We start from the raw sequence: 15655 nt of genomic DNA, 5'->3' as shown, positions 1-15655 counted from the left end.
AAACGAAAGAGGAAAAAATTAACTGGAATGCATAAAAAACCGCACTGGAACGTGTCAAAAACGCACCAAAAAAGCATCCAGAATGCATCTGCACTGTGTTTCTATAGTGTGAAATGGCCCTAAGCCTTAGCTTTCATGTGCTCTGTAAACTGAACTGTTACTTAAAGTGGACCTCTCAATAACTGTGCAAGTCTGCATGAATATATTTCTGACATGTCACGATATGCAGCAGCAGCAGTATCAGAAAAGCTTTTCAGAAAAGTTATCCTTGAGCTCCAGTCCAATGATATTTCCTAGACTGTGATGGTGTCATCAACTTGCTATAGGTAGGAGAAAGCATTTCTTCAGTCTCCCCTGCCCAGTGATCAGATTGCAACAGTGTAACTATGTATCAAGAACTGCACAGGCACCAGGATTTGCATGAATGTGTCTCTGAGCCACCATCTCAGTCCAAAAAGTAGATGGTGACCCTGATGCCTGAATAAAATGACTCTGACCTTCTGGAGAGAAAAGAAGATGAATGCATTGTCAGGGTGAGTACTGTGAGCTCCGTGAGAGGTAATAAATACCTTTTGTGTTACACTACCACATTACTTGGCACAGGGGCGTCCCTAGGGTTGGTGTCACCCGGTGCGATAACACTTGGTGACACCCCCTCCAACAATCCCCGCAGAATGGATCGGATCTGCGGATTGAGCATAATGGATCAGACTCCTATCCATTATGCTCCCCAATCCGCAGATCCGATCCATCCTGCGGGCACCGTTGGCTTTCTTTACAACTTACCTTTTCGTGTAGCGGGTCTGGTGTCACCCTGTATAGGTTGCATGCCGACGATCCCCGCAGGATGGTTCGGATCTGCGGATTGAGCATAATGGATCGGACTCCGATCCATTATGCTCCCCAATCCGCAGATCCGATCCATCCTGCGGGGATCGTCAGCTTGCTTTACAACTTACCTTTTTGTGGTGTGGGTCCGGTGTCACCCCGTGCGGTAGGTGTCACCCTGTGCGGCGCGCACCCCCTGCACCTGCCTCGGGACACCACTGACTTGGCATGCTGCACTTCACATGATAAAATATATCTAATGACAGGTCCACTTTAATAACTGCGTTTACATACTGCATAGTCCTCCCTCATCACTCATTCTGGTGGGAGGTTGCCCACACATATCCTGCACCCCAAAGATTTTTTGGGCTGGAGGATAGCACTGTCTGTGCCATATTGTAGCCATATCTAGGAACAGTTGTTTTACCAATGACACCTATAAATGATGAAAATGTCCAAATAAACGTCCAAATAAACGCTATTCTGTCTCCCATTGTGTGAACTGTACAGTTATTGAAGGAAGGAATCAAAAAGCTTCAGACCGCCTGTTTGCAGCAGCAGTGTGTGTATTATGCTCCAGCCTTTGTCAGGACGGAGAATAATTCCTACTCTTGTCCTGTATGAATATTGAAGCCTCTTGAAGGACCACGTGTGCAAAAGGAGGCAAATTAGGCATTTCTGTGAAATGTAGCTTCACTGCTGCACTGTTGTAGTCAAGAAATAAAGTCAATATGTTTATTTTGTCCAAATTGTATTTTTATGGCTCCCTACGTAGGGAAAAAAAGGAAGAACTCCTGGGAATAACCACAAGAGAAAATAAAAGGTGGTAGGCAGGAGAGCCTTTATAATGTTGTATTGAGCTAAGATTGAGAACAGGCAATCTTTCAGCAAAAATTGAAATAGGGAGGGATTGTAACTCACATCATTGGAGCTTGCCAATGACCATAGGTGACTTGTGTATGTAACCTGTGATAACTTGTCAATTGTAGAAAATACATCTGTCTACCTGAAGATGATGGGATGGTCACCCTCAAAGCTTGGAGTTGCCCAATTCTGGGTGCACTTGGAGGACATCAGAATTTTAGCATGGAGTTGCAGGGAATAGGAAAAAAGAACTAAGTTGTAGCAGAGACACCCATGGAGGGATGGAGTGTGAAATAGTACAGACCACAAAGTAACAAAAATCCTGATGAATGCTGTCATAACTAAGAATTTATTTTTCTTGGAACACCAATGTTGGTGTTCTAAATAAATATTTATTCATTACTTGTCAGTTCACACTCCATCCTTCCACGGGTGCCTCTGCTATACCAGCTATGGAGCATAAAATAGACCTTTGGGGACTTTCCATTTGCAGCAGCTCTATTTTACATCCTGACATCCCCAAGAGGACCTATGATAATAATAGCCAGAGCATCGAGTGACCATCCTAACATCTGCATGGAGATAGGCATATTCTTCACAAGCGTTCATCATAAGTCGTGTACATCATTCACCTTAGATCATTTGCAGTCTTGTCAGATGTACATTTAGGATTTTTTCAATTCGCAACAACACCATATTTAGCTTGGATCTACTCATCAACAGCCAGTCAAGGATTTTGCTATGTGGCCCTTTCATACACAAAAGCTGGAGTTTATACAACGAATACCCACTTATCTTCATTCTTCTATCACCAGCTCACAAGCACAAAAAGCAGGACATGCTACAGCCCTGTGACACCGAATACCCAGCCTTCATACATGAAACCTCAATCCAGGAGGCCAATGGACTCATCGAGTGCGGCCACTGCCAAAGGTGAGTCTTGTCTACCTACAAGGATCAACTTCAAACGTTCACTTTACAGGGTGGGTGCTCCTTTGCACCTGGTTCACATATCCGCGTTCCTGCGGTCTGCATTTTGCGCGGGCGCGAGAGCCCATTCATTTGAATGGACTCCCGTGCCCCGGGACATGCAGGGAAGAAGTTCCTGCACTTCTTCTCAAAACACAGCCCACACAGGAACCTCGGTTCCCAGTATGGTTGCGATTTCCAGTGCGGGCGGGTCTACATTCATCTGTGCGGGTGGTGCGGCTGCACGGATTTTTGTGCAGATCCACAGTGGCACCACCCGCAGATGTGAACCTAGCCTTATACCGTACCTTTTACATACCTTAGCCTTTAATACACCTAAGCAAATCAAAAAGTGGGTAAATGTAATTTATGTCATCTGGGTTTCTAATGATGTAGTGTGCAGACCCAGGGATTTTAGTATGCCAGGCTATAGCAAAGAAAGTACCCCAGACTCCCTATTATGAATGGCCCTTTAGTTTACTTTTAATTGGTCAGCAGGGATGAACAAGGAGCATGCACATCTAATGAGGTGCCTTCTTTCACACAGGGAAACGTAGTCACCTTCATCTTCCTCCTGTGAACACTTAAAAAAAAAACAGAACAAAAAAAAATTATTACTATTTTTTTTTCAAGATCACATCAGTTTTTATTGATTTCAGCAGATGATCAACATGCTTGGCTATTAGAATGGAGCTCTTCTTTAAAGGAGAACTTCAGGAATTACTTTCAATAAGGACTGTGGGTCCTTAGTAGGTGTAATATGTTTACATTTATCTCTGTCCCAAAAAACTCTGATGGGATTTCAGCAGTACTGTTTACTAAATGCTTCCAGTCCATGTTACTATTTGAAATGAATTAGTCCCTGTAATAGAATTCTATGATGACCCTAAGGGCTCATGTACACTGCAGCTGATAAACTGACGTTCAGGAGCTGTTGAGCTTTTTTTTCAGCAGCCCCTGAACTCTCCCTAATGTTTTCCTATGTGTCCATGTACACTATGTCGTTTACAGGCAGTTGAGTTTACAGTCATTTTTGTTAATGCACCAAACTTGCGTTCAGGATTAGATTTTATCGGTGTTTCAAACGCCAAACACTTGTAAAAGCAGTTAACTGCATTTATAAGCGTTTGCGTTTAGAAGCATTTTTTAACTGTTCCATATCCAAATGCTGTCCAGAGCCTTTTTTCATCATCAGAAATGCATGCAAAGCGTTTTCCATGTATTCAAATGGACCCGGTACACCAGTGCAGTCAGTTCCAGGTGTCACGTGAAGGAAAAAATGGTAGAACGTGCCGCATTATGCTCATGATAGTGAATACAACCAGAAAAGACAGGTCATCTCAACACATACTGCTCTCTCTGCTTCTGCTCTCTGTATTCCTCTTAAAATGTCTGAAATAGTTATTTTTTTACTATTTTTCAGTGCATTCTGGGCATTTGGGAAGGTCTCCCGAGGTTATCTTTTAAAAATGCTTCTAAACGCAAACAAGCATAAACGCAGCTAAACTGACGTTTTGTAACTTATGTTTTCCAGCAGTCAGTTTCCATCGTTCAGAAGAGTTTTCCAAAAGCCCCGTGTACATGATTCCTAATTCTGTTAAAACAATGAATGGGGACTTGTGGGGGGGCACTGTGTTAACAATACAGTTACTTAGCAAGGTTGAAAAAAGACGCTAGTCCATTTAGTTCAGCCAGCAAGAAAAATATATTGAAAACTCCCATATACACAATCCTATACCCACAGTTGATCCAGAGTAAGGCAAAAAAAAATCCTAATGAAGCACGATCCAATGCGTTTCAATTGGGAAAAAAATCCTTCCTGATACAGTTGTGCTCTCATCAAAGTTTTCAGAGAGCCGTATCTGGTGAAGGACTGCACGAAGATATATGTAATTAACACGGCCGACCTACCTCCCACAGTCCTTACCAAAAATATTTCCTGGAGCTTTCCTTTAATGTCACAGTATAGTTAGTAGATAAGGCACTTACATAATGTTCTCTATGTGTTGCATTCACTTCTGGTCTATGCTGTGAGCACCATCTTGTGGTTAGCTGGCTGAACTGTTGGCAAAAGAGCTAAATTTAAAGTACATGTATACCTGAAGATTGAATTTTTTCTTATTCATTCTCTTTTGGTCTGCTAAATAAAGCATTAAGAGAATTTTCTAACTATGTTCCATAAGTGCAGAAAATACCTGTTGATCCTGCTAGAAATCGTGTGAGCTTATAACATTCTGTGAACTCTGCTGCAGCTGTTCTTCTATCTGTTGCATTGTTCACAGCCATCTTAATGGACTACAAACCTCCCTCATACCCATAATATGGAGATGAGGAGAGTTGGAAGTAGGACAAGTGTGCTACTGGTAGGATCACAAGGTAAAAAAATTGAAAAAAGCCTGAAAAAAAGAAAATGAATGCAGCCACCACACCTAAAGACTGGTTAGCTGCAATATACTATGATAGGGTGGATTTAGAGTTTAAAGGGTTCGGGGTCAATTGTTTTAGGTATACACATTTTCAGTCTGATATATTTTTTTTCCATAAAGTGTATTAAGAAAGTACATAGCATAAAAAATATACACTTAATACAAAGCGATAAAGTGTGATAAAAAAAGGAAAAAGCATTGCAAAAGAATGAACAAAAGCCATACATAGAGAGATGGTTAGGTAAACAAACAAAGATCGCATGTCATACATACTATCAATGATGTTAGTGATAGACAATTAGAAGAGGTGATATTTTATATATATATTTTCTATGTCTATAAAAAATATTTACTTTAAAAAAAAAAAATATAGCGTGCACTAATTATAATGATATTACAGAACACCGGGGGTTTTCTAAAGAGAGAAAAGCAGGCGCCCCTTTCCTTTAGGCTCTCCAAATAAAGTTCCACACTGCCTTGTGTAAATGGAGCCAACAGGGAGAGAGGGAGAGGGTACTTTTCTGACTAATGTGTGTGCTATTGGCCTCTGTAAAACATTGGGCTGTTTTAAGCAAAGCAGCTAAGATTACTCTGGTAAACTTGTGAAAAGGAGCCTAGAGACTGGCTGAATTAGGAAAGTATTAAATAATTAAGTGCGGGAGTACATATTTACATCACTAAAATGAAAAGTATTTTGAAATGTTTATTTTTTAATCTTTGGTCAGGATAATCCATATTAATATATCCTCTCCTGCCCCTTATACACCTGTTTTTTTCTCTGATGTGTCTCTGCTTTTTTCTCTGCAGGATGTTTGTCATGCAGAAGGTTGTGAATAGTAATCTTCTCCTTCTTGTCAGCGACTCCAGCTGCGACTGCAGCGTTTTCTCTGAAGTCTCATTACAAGCCAAAGAAGTAAAATATATCCTTTCCATGTAGTCTGTAGTGGCAGCTCTTGATTTGTGTTATGCAATCTGCCCTTCAATGTACAGAAGCTCCAGCCTGCACAAGCCATATACTGTGCTTCAGTCAGTGATACTGCTCATAGGCCGATAGCGGCTGCTTTCACCAATTCATGTCATCCTCCTAATATACTACCAATCACAGAAACTGTAACGTCACATTACCATAGGATTTAGCTGTTCAATAAACTTTTCCTCACAGTAAGAAAAAACAGATGACACTCCAAAGTATTCCTAAAGCCCACCTTCAGGGTCTGTGATCATGACCCCCCTCCTTCTCAGAGACCCCCCAGAGTGTATTTTTTTAATACTTTTTCCAGATGTGTTGAGGCATAAGGCATGCAGTGTATTTTTTCTTTTTGAAGGACAAATCATCTTGTGGCAGAAACACATACTTCAGGGGGTCAGAAAGGAAGTGAGTAGTGCAACCCGAGTTGATTTTTTTTTTTAACACCTTGAGGGGTTCTTTATCTTTAAATTTTCCTGAAGTTTAGCTTTTAGTTCTGATGCTTTTCACCCCATTTACGCAGAGATAAAGCAGACTGGAAGCGATGGAGACGTTACACACAGGCTCAATGACTCAACATTTGGGAGAGTATAGGATGGAAATGAAGAAGGAAAAGAGGATGAAGAAGGAAAAGAGGATGAGGATGAAAAGAGGCGTCTCTTTCTACTGTGAGGAATACAATGTAATAAAAGCCTGATTTATGTGGTAGTTTTTTGGAAATGCCCCTTAAAATTTGAATTTGCTAATGCTGATTCCGAATATGTTGTGATGGTGTATTGAAAATCTAATGTCCCTCTATTGGATTTGTATCTAGTTGCAGCTTAAAGCTGGGTACACACTATAAGAAAATCAGAAGAAAAATTCTGTACGAGGAACAATCGGTCAGTTATCTGTTTGTTAGTACGATGCTTTCGAGAGCTGGTTGCGACTGTTTGGATGAAAAAAAATGGAGGCGCACGCTAGAAAGCTTTATATTTCGTGAAAAAAATGTCCGATTTTCACTCAATGTGTACAGTAATCATATAGAAATTATTGAATAAAAAAATGCACGATTGGAAATTACTGTCGAGAAGAAGGTGGCAATGAAGACAGAGATCATAAAAGAGATGGAATATTTGCCTTTGTCATTCAAGAATTTTTGGACAAGTTAATACCGTTGTCGGTTACATCATGATACGCACCTTCGTGGAAAATCAGATGATTGTTTGTCCAATTTTCTCATAGTGTGAACCCCACTAAATTGTGTATAACAAAAAACAGCTTAATATGCAGGTTCTGATTGCTCACCTCCTTGAAAATGCTAGTTACCTGGCTGTCTCTGGCTGCAGCACTGGATGCATACTTGGTCCATAACAAATATGCATCCAGTGAAGCTAGAATTCTTGCTGTGCATATTTCTTCCAGGTCAGTGACTTAGATATATACACCTGTGTTTGTCACCTTAACTTGGTCGCACATAACGCTTCTGTGAAGTGTGAGCGAATGAGATCCCAGAAATTGAGACGGCGACCGCACTCCTGTCACGACTTCCACCCAGAGGTAAGTACCACTGAAAGATATAGTCACCAAAAGGTCCCGAGCAAGAACAATATTTTTGCCCTTACTCAACTACTGCTCTAAAATATTATGTGGCCAAATGTTTATGGACACCTGTCCTTCACACCTACTATGAGCTTGTTCTCATTCCCAAACCATGGAGTTGTCTCCATTCTGAGAAGGTTTTCTTCAAGATTTTGGAGTGCATCTGTGGAAATTTGGGCCCATTAGTGAGGTAAGGTACTTCTGTTAAATGAGAATGCCTGGCTCATAATCAGAGCTCCATTTTATCCCAAAGGTGTTCAGTAGGGCTGAAGTCAGGGTTCTGCACAGGCTGCAGTTCCTCCACACCAAACTGATCAAACAATGTATTTAGGTAGCTGGCTTTATGCACAGGGGTACAGTCTTGCTGGAATAGAATAGGACCTTCTACAAACTGTTTCCACAGGATTAGAAGTGCAGAATTTAAACAAAAATGGCAACTGCCCTAATCAATCAATACCTAGTAGGTTGCACATGGTAAGGCTTTATACAATACAGACACTTTCCAGTACACTCAACAGTCAGCCAGCAAAAACAAAAAAGGGGGGGGGGGGGGTTGACTTTGATCATAAAATCCTTTTCTTGGCGCCATGGATTGGCACCAGGAAAGGAAAATTACAGTAAGTATTTGATACAATTCTGTTTTCTTGGAGTGACACAGGAGAAGTAATTCAGGTATACTGTGTTATGCTGCTGCTGCTGCCTTCAGAATATTGGACACTGGCAAAGCAAATCTATAAGGAAAGTTTTGTAGCAAGCATAAGTAGGAGTGGATAATAAGAATAGATAGGAGAGGGACCTATGTCCCCTAATGTACTACAGGAAAAGCATTTTACAGTAAATAAAAACTCCTATTTTCTTAAAGAACATTGGCAGTATCCAATCGAAACATGTCGGCATAGGCAAAAAGTGACATCACCAGTACAGGAGCATTGCTGTGGTGTGTGCATCAGAGGGGTTTTTTTACTATTGCATGGATACTGGTTGCCAGTGGCCAGGGCCCAGCCTGTTTGTGTCAAGTTGATTAGTGCTCCTCTCCCTTGCTCTGCTCCTATTGTACCTGTTATTAGGCACACACATGCTTGCACTGCATTAGCAACATTGAAGCAGTGTGCAGCTGGAAATATAGAGCAAGTGTCTTGTTTTATTGCTATACATGTTACTTATTATTTAATGTTCACTTTTGCACAAAGTGTCGAGTGTGAGCACTGCAGGAATTGTTTATAGTGTAGTAAATTAGCTCTTAGGACAGAAAATCCACATGGTATGGGAATACCGTGTCCTCCTGAACCAGTTTATTGGTATGGGAATTACTAGAATGCCCTCCATTTCAATCTTGAGGAGCAGACAAGGAAGGAGTTTCATTGATGGAAAAAAGCTTGGATCAGGCTGAAATGATCCCACAGAGTCACTATTGCATTCAACACAAAGGCTAGAGGAGTCCTTGGTCTGAAGACAAACCTGCTCAGTTTCTTGCTGAACCTGTAGGCCAGAAGGTCCTTGTCTGACATTAAACACATGGAACCAATGTAGCGCTACTCACTTAAAAAACACATGTGAACCAAAAATGCCTAATAATAAATTGAAAAATATTTTTATATATCCACTTATGTGAAATCATGCACATAAAGCATATATGTGAAAAAAACTAAATAGATAAAGTGAACTAATCATATAAAAGAATATTACGTGCTCATTATAAATGTATATATATACATAACACACACAACACCAATGTGTATTAACACATATATATAAACCCCATAAAGTGAAGAAACTCAAAACGTGCATATATGTGAACTCGGTACATGCACCTAAACATAAAAAATAATATTTCCGTGTATATAAAGTCCAAACTTAAAAATGATCACACTCAGGTGAACACAAAACACTCGTGCTGATATTTGTGTATAGAAGTGAGTTGATAGTTGAACTCATCCGAACACCGGCTGAATCAGCCTCTCACCTTAAGGATTCGACCCTTGCGAGTCAAAGCGCTTATTAGGATCCCTCTCACAGATCCTCCAGGTAAGTATCTCTCCAAGACTCGCAAGGGTCGAATCCTTAAGGTGAGAGGCTGATTCAGCCGGTGTTATCAGCACGAGTGTTTTGTGTTCACCTGAGTGTGATCATCTTTAAGTTTGGACTTTATATACACGGAAATATTATTTTTTATGTTTAGGTGCATGTACCGAGTTCACATATATGCACGTTTTGAGTTTCTTCACTTTATGGGGTTTATATATATGTGTTAATACACATTGGTGTTGTGTGTGTTATGTATATATATATATATACAGTCATGGCCGAAATTGTTGGCACCCTTGATATTTCTCCAGGAAATCATGTATTTCTCACGAAACGTATTGCATTAACACATGTTTTGCTATACACATGTTTATTCCCTTTGTGTGTATTGGGACAAAACAAAAAAAGGGAGGAAAGAAAGCAAATTCGACATAATGTCACACAAACCTCCAAAAATGGGCTGGACAAAAGTATTGGCACCCTTTCACAACTGCGGATAAATAAGAATGTTACAAGCATGTGATGCTCCTGTAAACTCACCTGGGGCAAGTAACAGGTGTGGGCAATATAGAAATCACACCTGAAAGCAGATAAAAAGGAGAGACGTTCACTTAACCTTTGCATTGTGTGTCTGTCTGTGCCACACTAAGCATGGACAACAGAAAGAGGAGACGAGAACTGTCTGAGGACCTGAGAACCAAAATTGTGGCAAAATATCAACAATCTCAAGGTTACAAGTCCATCTCCAGAGAACTAGATTTGCCTTTGTCCACAGTGCGCAACATTATCAAGAAGTTTGCAACCCATGGCACTGTAGCTAATCTCCCTGGTCATGGACGGATGAGGAAAATTGATGAAAGATTGCAACGCAGAATAGTCCGGATGGTGGATAAGCAGCCCCAAACATGTTCCAAAGACATTCAAGCTGTCCTGCAGGCTCAGGGAGCATCAGTGTCAGCGCGAACTATCCGTCGACATTTAAATGAAATGAAACGCTATGGCAGGAGACCCAGGAGGACCCCACTGCTGACACAGAGACATAAAAAAGCAAGACTACAGTTTGCCAAAATGTACTTGAGTAAGCCAAAAGCCTTCTGGGAAAACGTCTTGTGGACAGATGAGACCAAGATAGAGCTTTTCGGTAAAGCACATCATTCTACTGTTTACCGAAAACGGAATGAGGCCTACAAAGAACAAAACACAGTACCTACGGTAAAATATGGTGGAGGTTCAATGATGTTTTGGGGTTGTTTTGCTGCCTCTGGCACTGGGTGCCTTGACTGTGTGCAAGGCATCATGAAATCTGAGGATTACCAAAGGATTTTGGGTCGCACTGTAGGGCCCAGTGTCAGAAAGCTGGGTTTGCGTCCAAGATCCTGGGTCTTCCAGCAGGACAATGACCCCAAACATACGTCAAAAAGCACTCAGAAATGGATGGCAAAGAAGCGCTGGAGAGTTCTGAAGTGGCCAGCAATGAGCCCAGATCTAAATCCCATTGAACACCTGTGGAGAGATCTTAAAATTGCTGTTGGGAAAAGGTGTCCTTCCAATAAGAGAGACCTGGAGCTGTTTGCAAAGGAAGAGTGGTCCAAAATTCCGGGTGAGAGGTGTCAGAAGCTTATTGATGGTTATAGGAAGCGACTGATTTCAGTTATGTTTTCCAAAGGGTGTGCAACCAAATATTAAGTTAAGGGTGCCAATACTTTTGTCCAGCCCATTTTTGGGGTTTTGTGTGACATTATGTCATATTTGCTTTTCTGCCTCTGTTTTATATTTGTTCCAATACATACAAAGGGAATAAACATGTGTATAGCAAAACATGTGTTAATGCAATACCTTTTTTGTGTGAAATACTTGATTTTCAGGAAAAATATCAAGGGTGCCAACAATTTCGGCCATGACTGTATATACATTTATAATGAGCACGTAATATTCTTTTATATGATTAGTTCACTTTATCTATTTAGTTTTTTTCACATATATGCTTTATGTGCATGATTTCACATAAGTGGATATATAAAAATATTTTTCAATTTATTATTAGGCATTTTTGGTTCACATGTGTTTTTTAAGTGAGTAGCGCTACATTGATTCCATGTGTTTATGCTGAAGATCATTGGTATATGATTTAATGTGAGCAGCTTCTCGTAATTATTTAATTAATTAATTTTTGAAGGTTTTCTGAGCGCAGGAGGTTCACACCTTTACTGTTATCCTTGTCTGACATTCCCCACCTGCGACAGAGACCTTGAAACACCTCAGGATAAAAAGGCCATTCTCCAGAGTCTGCACTTTGCTGGTTGGAAGAGTCCACCTGCCAGTTTTCCTAGGATATGCATAGCTGACAAGGCTGGAACATGAAGTTCTGCCTAAGCTAGAATCAGAACCACTTCATTTTAAGCCTTGAGATTTCTGGTTCATCCCCCATAGTTGCTGTAAGCCACTATTGTGGCATCGTCCCACTGCATGCTGGTAGGATGTCTCTGCAGATGAGAGGTTCAGCATTGAAGGGATAACTAAATCACCCTGGAGTTTGGGCATATTGAGCTGGAGACAAGCTTCCTCTGACAAACTAAGTCCATCAGGCATATGGTATGATCGAAAACTGCATCCTCTTGTCCCACACTGTCAGAGAGATACATTGCAATGGTCAGGAGTGAAATTGGGCATATGGGATTGCCTCAAAGGAGGCCGCCATCAAGCCCAAAACCCTCAGGAAAATGTAGACTGTACAGTCCAAGTGTGAGAGCAGTGAGTCTTTAGTTTGTTCACCTTGGACAAGGCTGTATCTAAGTCAGGACCAGATACTCAAAGCACTGATTTTTGGAGATTTAGGATCCATCCAATTCCCTGTAGCATCTGACTGTTCTGGATATTTTATAGATAGGCAACTCCTAGTCTCATATTGATTAGTGTTTCCAAATTAATAATACTGCAGCAGGGAACAGACACAAAAAGATACACTCAGCATCTTTCCAAATAAGTGTTCTGTTTATTCGGCGCAATTGACATTTTTTATACACATGATTACATAGGTATCACAGTAATATTTCAATTGTACTTTTATGGTAACAAGGGGTGTCACATAGGCAGGCTAATTTCTAATCAGGACTTGAAATAATGAAACCATTATTAGGGTCATGTGCACAATGAGTGCAGTATGCAATACATAGGGAAAGCATACAAAAATAGAGTACAGTTTTATACAGAATGTACAATTTCCTTTATGCTGACACAGCCAGTCGACTGTTCTCCGAGTAGGGAGATATCCAGATATCCCAATACAGGGATTCCCTGAGAGCAAAGAGAAGCAAGAAAAAGGGCTAGCATCTTGATGAAGATCTGAGGCACAATGAACAGGCCAAAGGGAAGGACAAGAAATTGGTAATGTTGCGTGGTCACAGCAAAAGATAAATAGCATTGATGCGCTGGGGAGAGGAGGACAAGCAGTTAGGCATCCTTGATGTTGGCAGAGGCCATAAGGTCTGGATGGAGGGATGCAAAAACTGACTTGGTGGATTCCTTGTGGAATTTTTGTACCTGGAGGAAGGTGCCAAGGACCTTCAGAGGAAGCCCTCTTTTGTGTTGGGTACAGTGAATAGGAACCTTGAAATCTCACCTTTTCTGGACACAATGATTATAACCCTTGAGGAAAAAGCTTCGCCAGAACATTAAGGTCTGCCTCTCATCAGGGATATTGGCAAGTTGGATCACATGAAGCAGGGTAGAAGCAGAGACTGAAATTCTGAATTGTAGCCTCTAGATACCACCTTCTGGACCCCAACAGATGTTCCGTCATTGTTAGGGTTATTTGTGGACTTCGAGGACTTGTGTGTCTAGGACTTATGGTTGAACTGAACACTATGCTTTGCCTCAGACTTAGAAGCTTGGGGGAAATTTAAGACATTTTTCCTAGCTTCAGGGGTAGACCGTTTCTCAGATAGAGATTTTAACCTTTGACCTTGAATAAGTCCAGCGAGCCACCAAAAAGACTTTCTCTATTAAATGGCATTTCTTGCACTGATGCTTCACAGACCAACATTTTGACCAAAGGCTCCCAAGCCTGTGTATCGAAAGGAGGCCCATTTTGGATATTTGTCATATTAGTATAGGCTAACCTGTCTACACAGTAGAGTTGGGCTACAGGTATGAGCTTCAGTTGCTTGAGAACAGAATTCATAAGGACAGATCCAGAATTGTGAGATGTAGCCTTGGGATAGACAGCTAGGCTTTGGCAGCTGGACATGGCTGCAGTGGCAGGTTACAGAGCAGGACCTGTTAGGGGAAAATAAGACCTTATAAAGGGCTTCTAGTCGAGGGGTGCTCAACCTTTTGAAGAGCGAGGCCTACTTAAGTGATTAAGTATCTGGGTCTCACAGTTAGAACACCATGTTCCTGGCTTTTAAAGCCAACATCAGCATACAGCGGCACTCGGTAAAAAGAAACAAAAATTTAACCAAGTACAAAATTGGTAATTTTGTTGCAAAAATGTTCTCATTCCTTCTGGTGGCGTTTCCGGTTTGTAGCCTTACTGTAATAATCCTACACTACATAGACTTTTTACAGACTTTATTGGGTATATTTATAAAGCAGTGCATATTCAAGGTGCATGGGTTTTTAAATTACAGTAATTGATTCACCACCAGTGAAGGTTTGGGGAAAGTCACATTCTCTGCTTTAAACATATGCCCGTGTGTCACACTGTGGTTTCTCTATTGCAGGAAAATGCACAGGACTGCGGCAGAGGCTCCACCTTGACATCATCACTTATGCTGCTCCTCTTATCTCTCACCATCTCATTGCGGTGAACTGATAACGCCTTGTCCAAAGCTCCTGGACAATCTATGGTCCCAGGTGTCCTCTATAATCCCCCCAAACTCTCGTGTCACACTTGTTAACTGCAAGGCAGAGGACAATTATCTATGCAACATAAGCGACATCCTGGGAACAGCAGGAACCACTGAAGGATCCGCATCATCTCCACCATAAAGAAACATGCGACTCTTCAGGTGAAAAATTGGGAGCTGTAGTAACTTACAGAGTTGAAACATTCATGCTTTTATTTCAGTTATTCAACAAGATATTTGATTAGGGGGAAATTCACTCACTGCAAATTTTCCTGGTACTGAATACAGAATCTTGTCCCCATTTATTCAAAGAAATCTGGAATATTTGAAGGCAACCAAGTATCCCAAGCTGTGTAGGAGCGTCAAGTCTCTAGCTGCTGAAATCTTTAGTTTTGTAACTAGAGGGATCAGCGTTGGCCTGTGTTTGCACCAAGAAAATTACAGACTTCCTGAAGGTACCAGCAGATGCAGTAAACTCCCCAACATTATTAACAGACCATGCTTGAGATCTTTAAAATGACTTTTCACAAACTCGTGTCTACAATGAGTTAATTCTTTCCACACTCTGTCTTCTCCATAGGATTGTCTCATTTCTATATTTCTATCATTTGCAAGATTTCCAGCAAATAAATTGATTCTTTTTTTTTTGTCTATTCATTTGTCTCTCTCCATAAGCATTGAATGGGGAAAAGAAGTGTAATACCATTTATATTTAAAATCCAGCATTTACATAGAAAGGTATGTATTCAACAGTTATGGAACTGTGCAGCCTACTGAACTAGATGAGCTTCCATTTAGGCTAGAAATGAACGCGTAGTAGTTTTCTGGATGAGAACAAAAGAAGTGCGATCGGCTGCACTCCAAACAATCCATTTTTTGAACCAGGATAAAACTAATACAGACAGTGGAAATACAGTGGGGGACTGGCAGGTAAACATGTTTCTCGCAAAAGACAGCACTTATTCATTACCCCAGGTCTGTATTGGTTTTATCCTGGTTCAATAAAGTGGATTGTTTGGAGTGCAGCCTATCAGACTTCCTTTGTTCTCATCTATGCAGCACATGAGCTGGGCAGGCACCTACAGGAGGAGTTGAGCTTGGAGACTGGGAGTCCCTCTACCTTGAGCAGCGGTAAACATAGAATGAAC

At 41.0% G+C, this 15655-nt stretch overlaps 1 protein-coding gene across 3 annotated transcripts in view; it reads left to right on the top strand.

The window, feature by feature from the left end:
• The window catches only part of CACNA2D4 (calcium voltage-gated channel auxiliary subunit alpha2delta 4), a 303483-nt gene extending 288323 nt beyond the window's left edge, over positions 1–15160 (top strand). For all 3 annotated transcript variants that reach the window (XM_089671819.1, XM_089671818.1, XM_089671817.1), the window contains 4 exons: positions 2508–2625; positions 5895–6012; positions 7516–7593; positions 14382–15160. In XM_089671819.1, coding sequence (XP_089527945.1) covers positions 2508–2625; positions 5895–6012; positions 7516–7593; positions 14382–14468 — 401 coding nt within the window. In that variant the 3' untranslated portion in view covers positions 14469–15160. The remainder of the gene's footprint in view (positions 1–2507; positions 2626–5894; positions 6013–7515; positions 7594–14381) is intronic.
• Positions 15161–15655: the final 495 nt, after the last annotated feature.

This window comes from Staurois parvus, unplaced genomic scaffold (genome assembly GCF_062004578.1).
Source record: "Staurois parvus isolate SC_StPar_1 unplaced genomic scaffold, SC_StPar_1.0 ptg000114l, whole genome shotgun sequence".
In the NCBI taxonomy this organism is placed as follows: Eukaryota; Metazoa; Chordata; class Amphibia; order Anura; family Ranidae; genus Staurois; species Staurois parvus.
The sequence above is the reverse complement of the archived record's forward strand: the minus strand, read 5'-3'. Positions and strand labels throughout refer to the sequence as shown.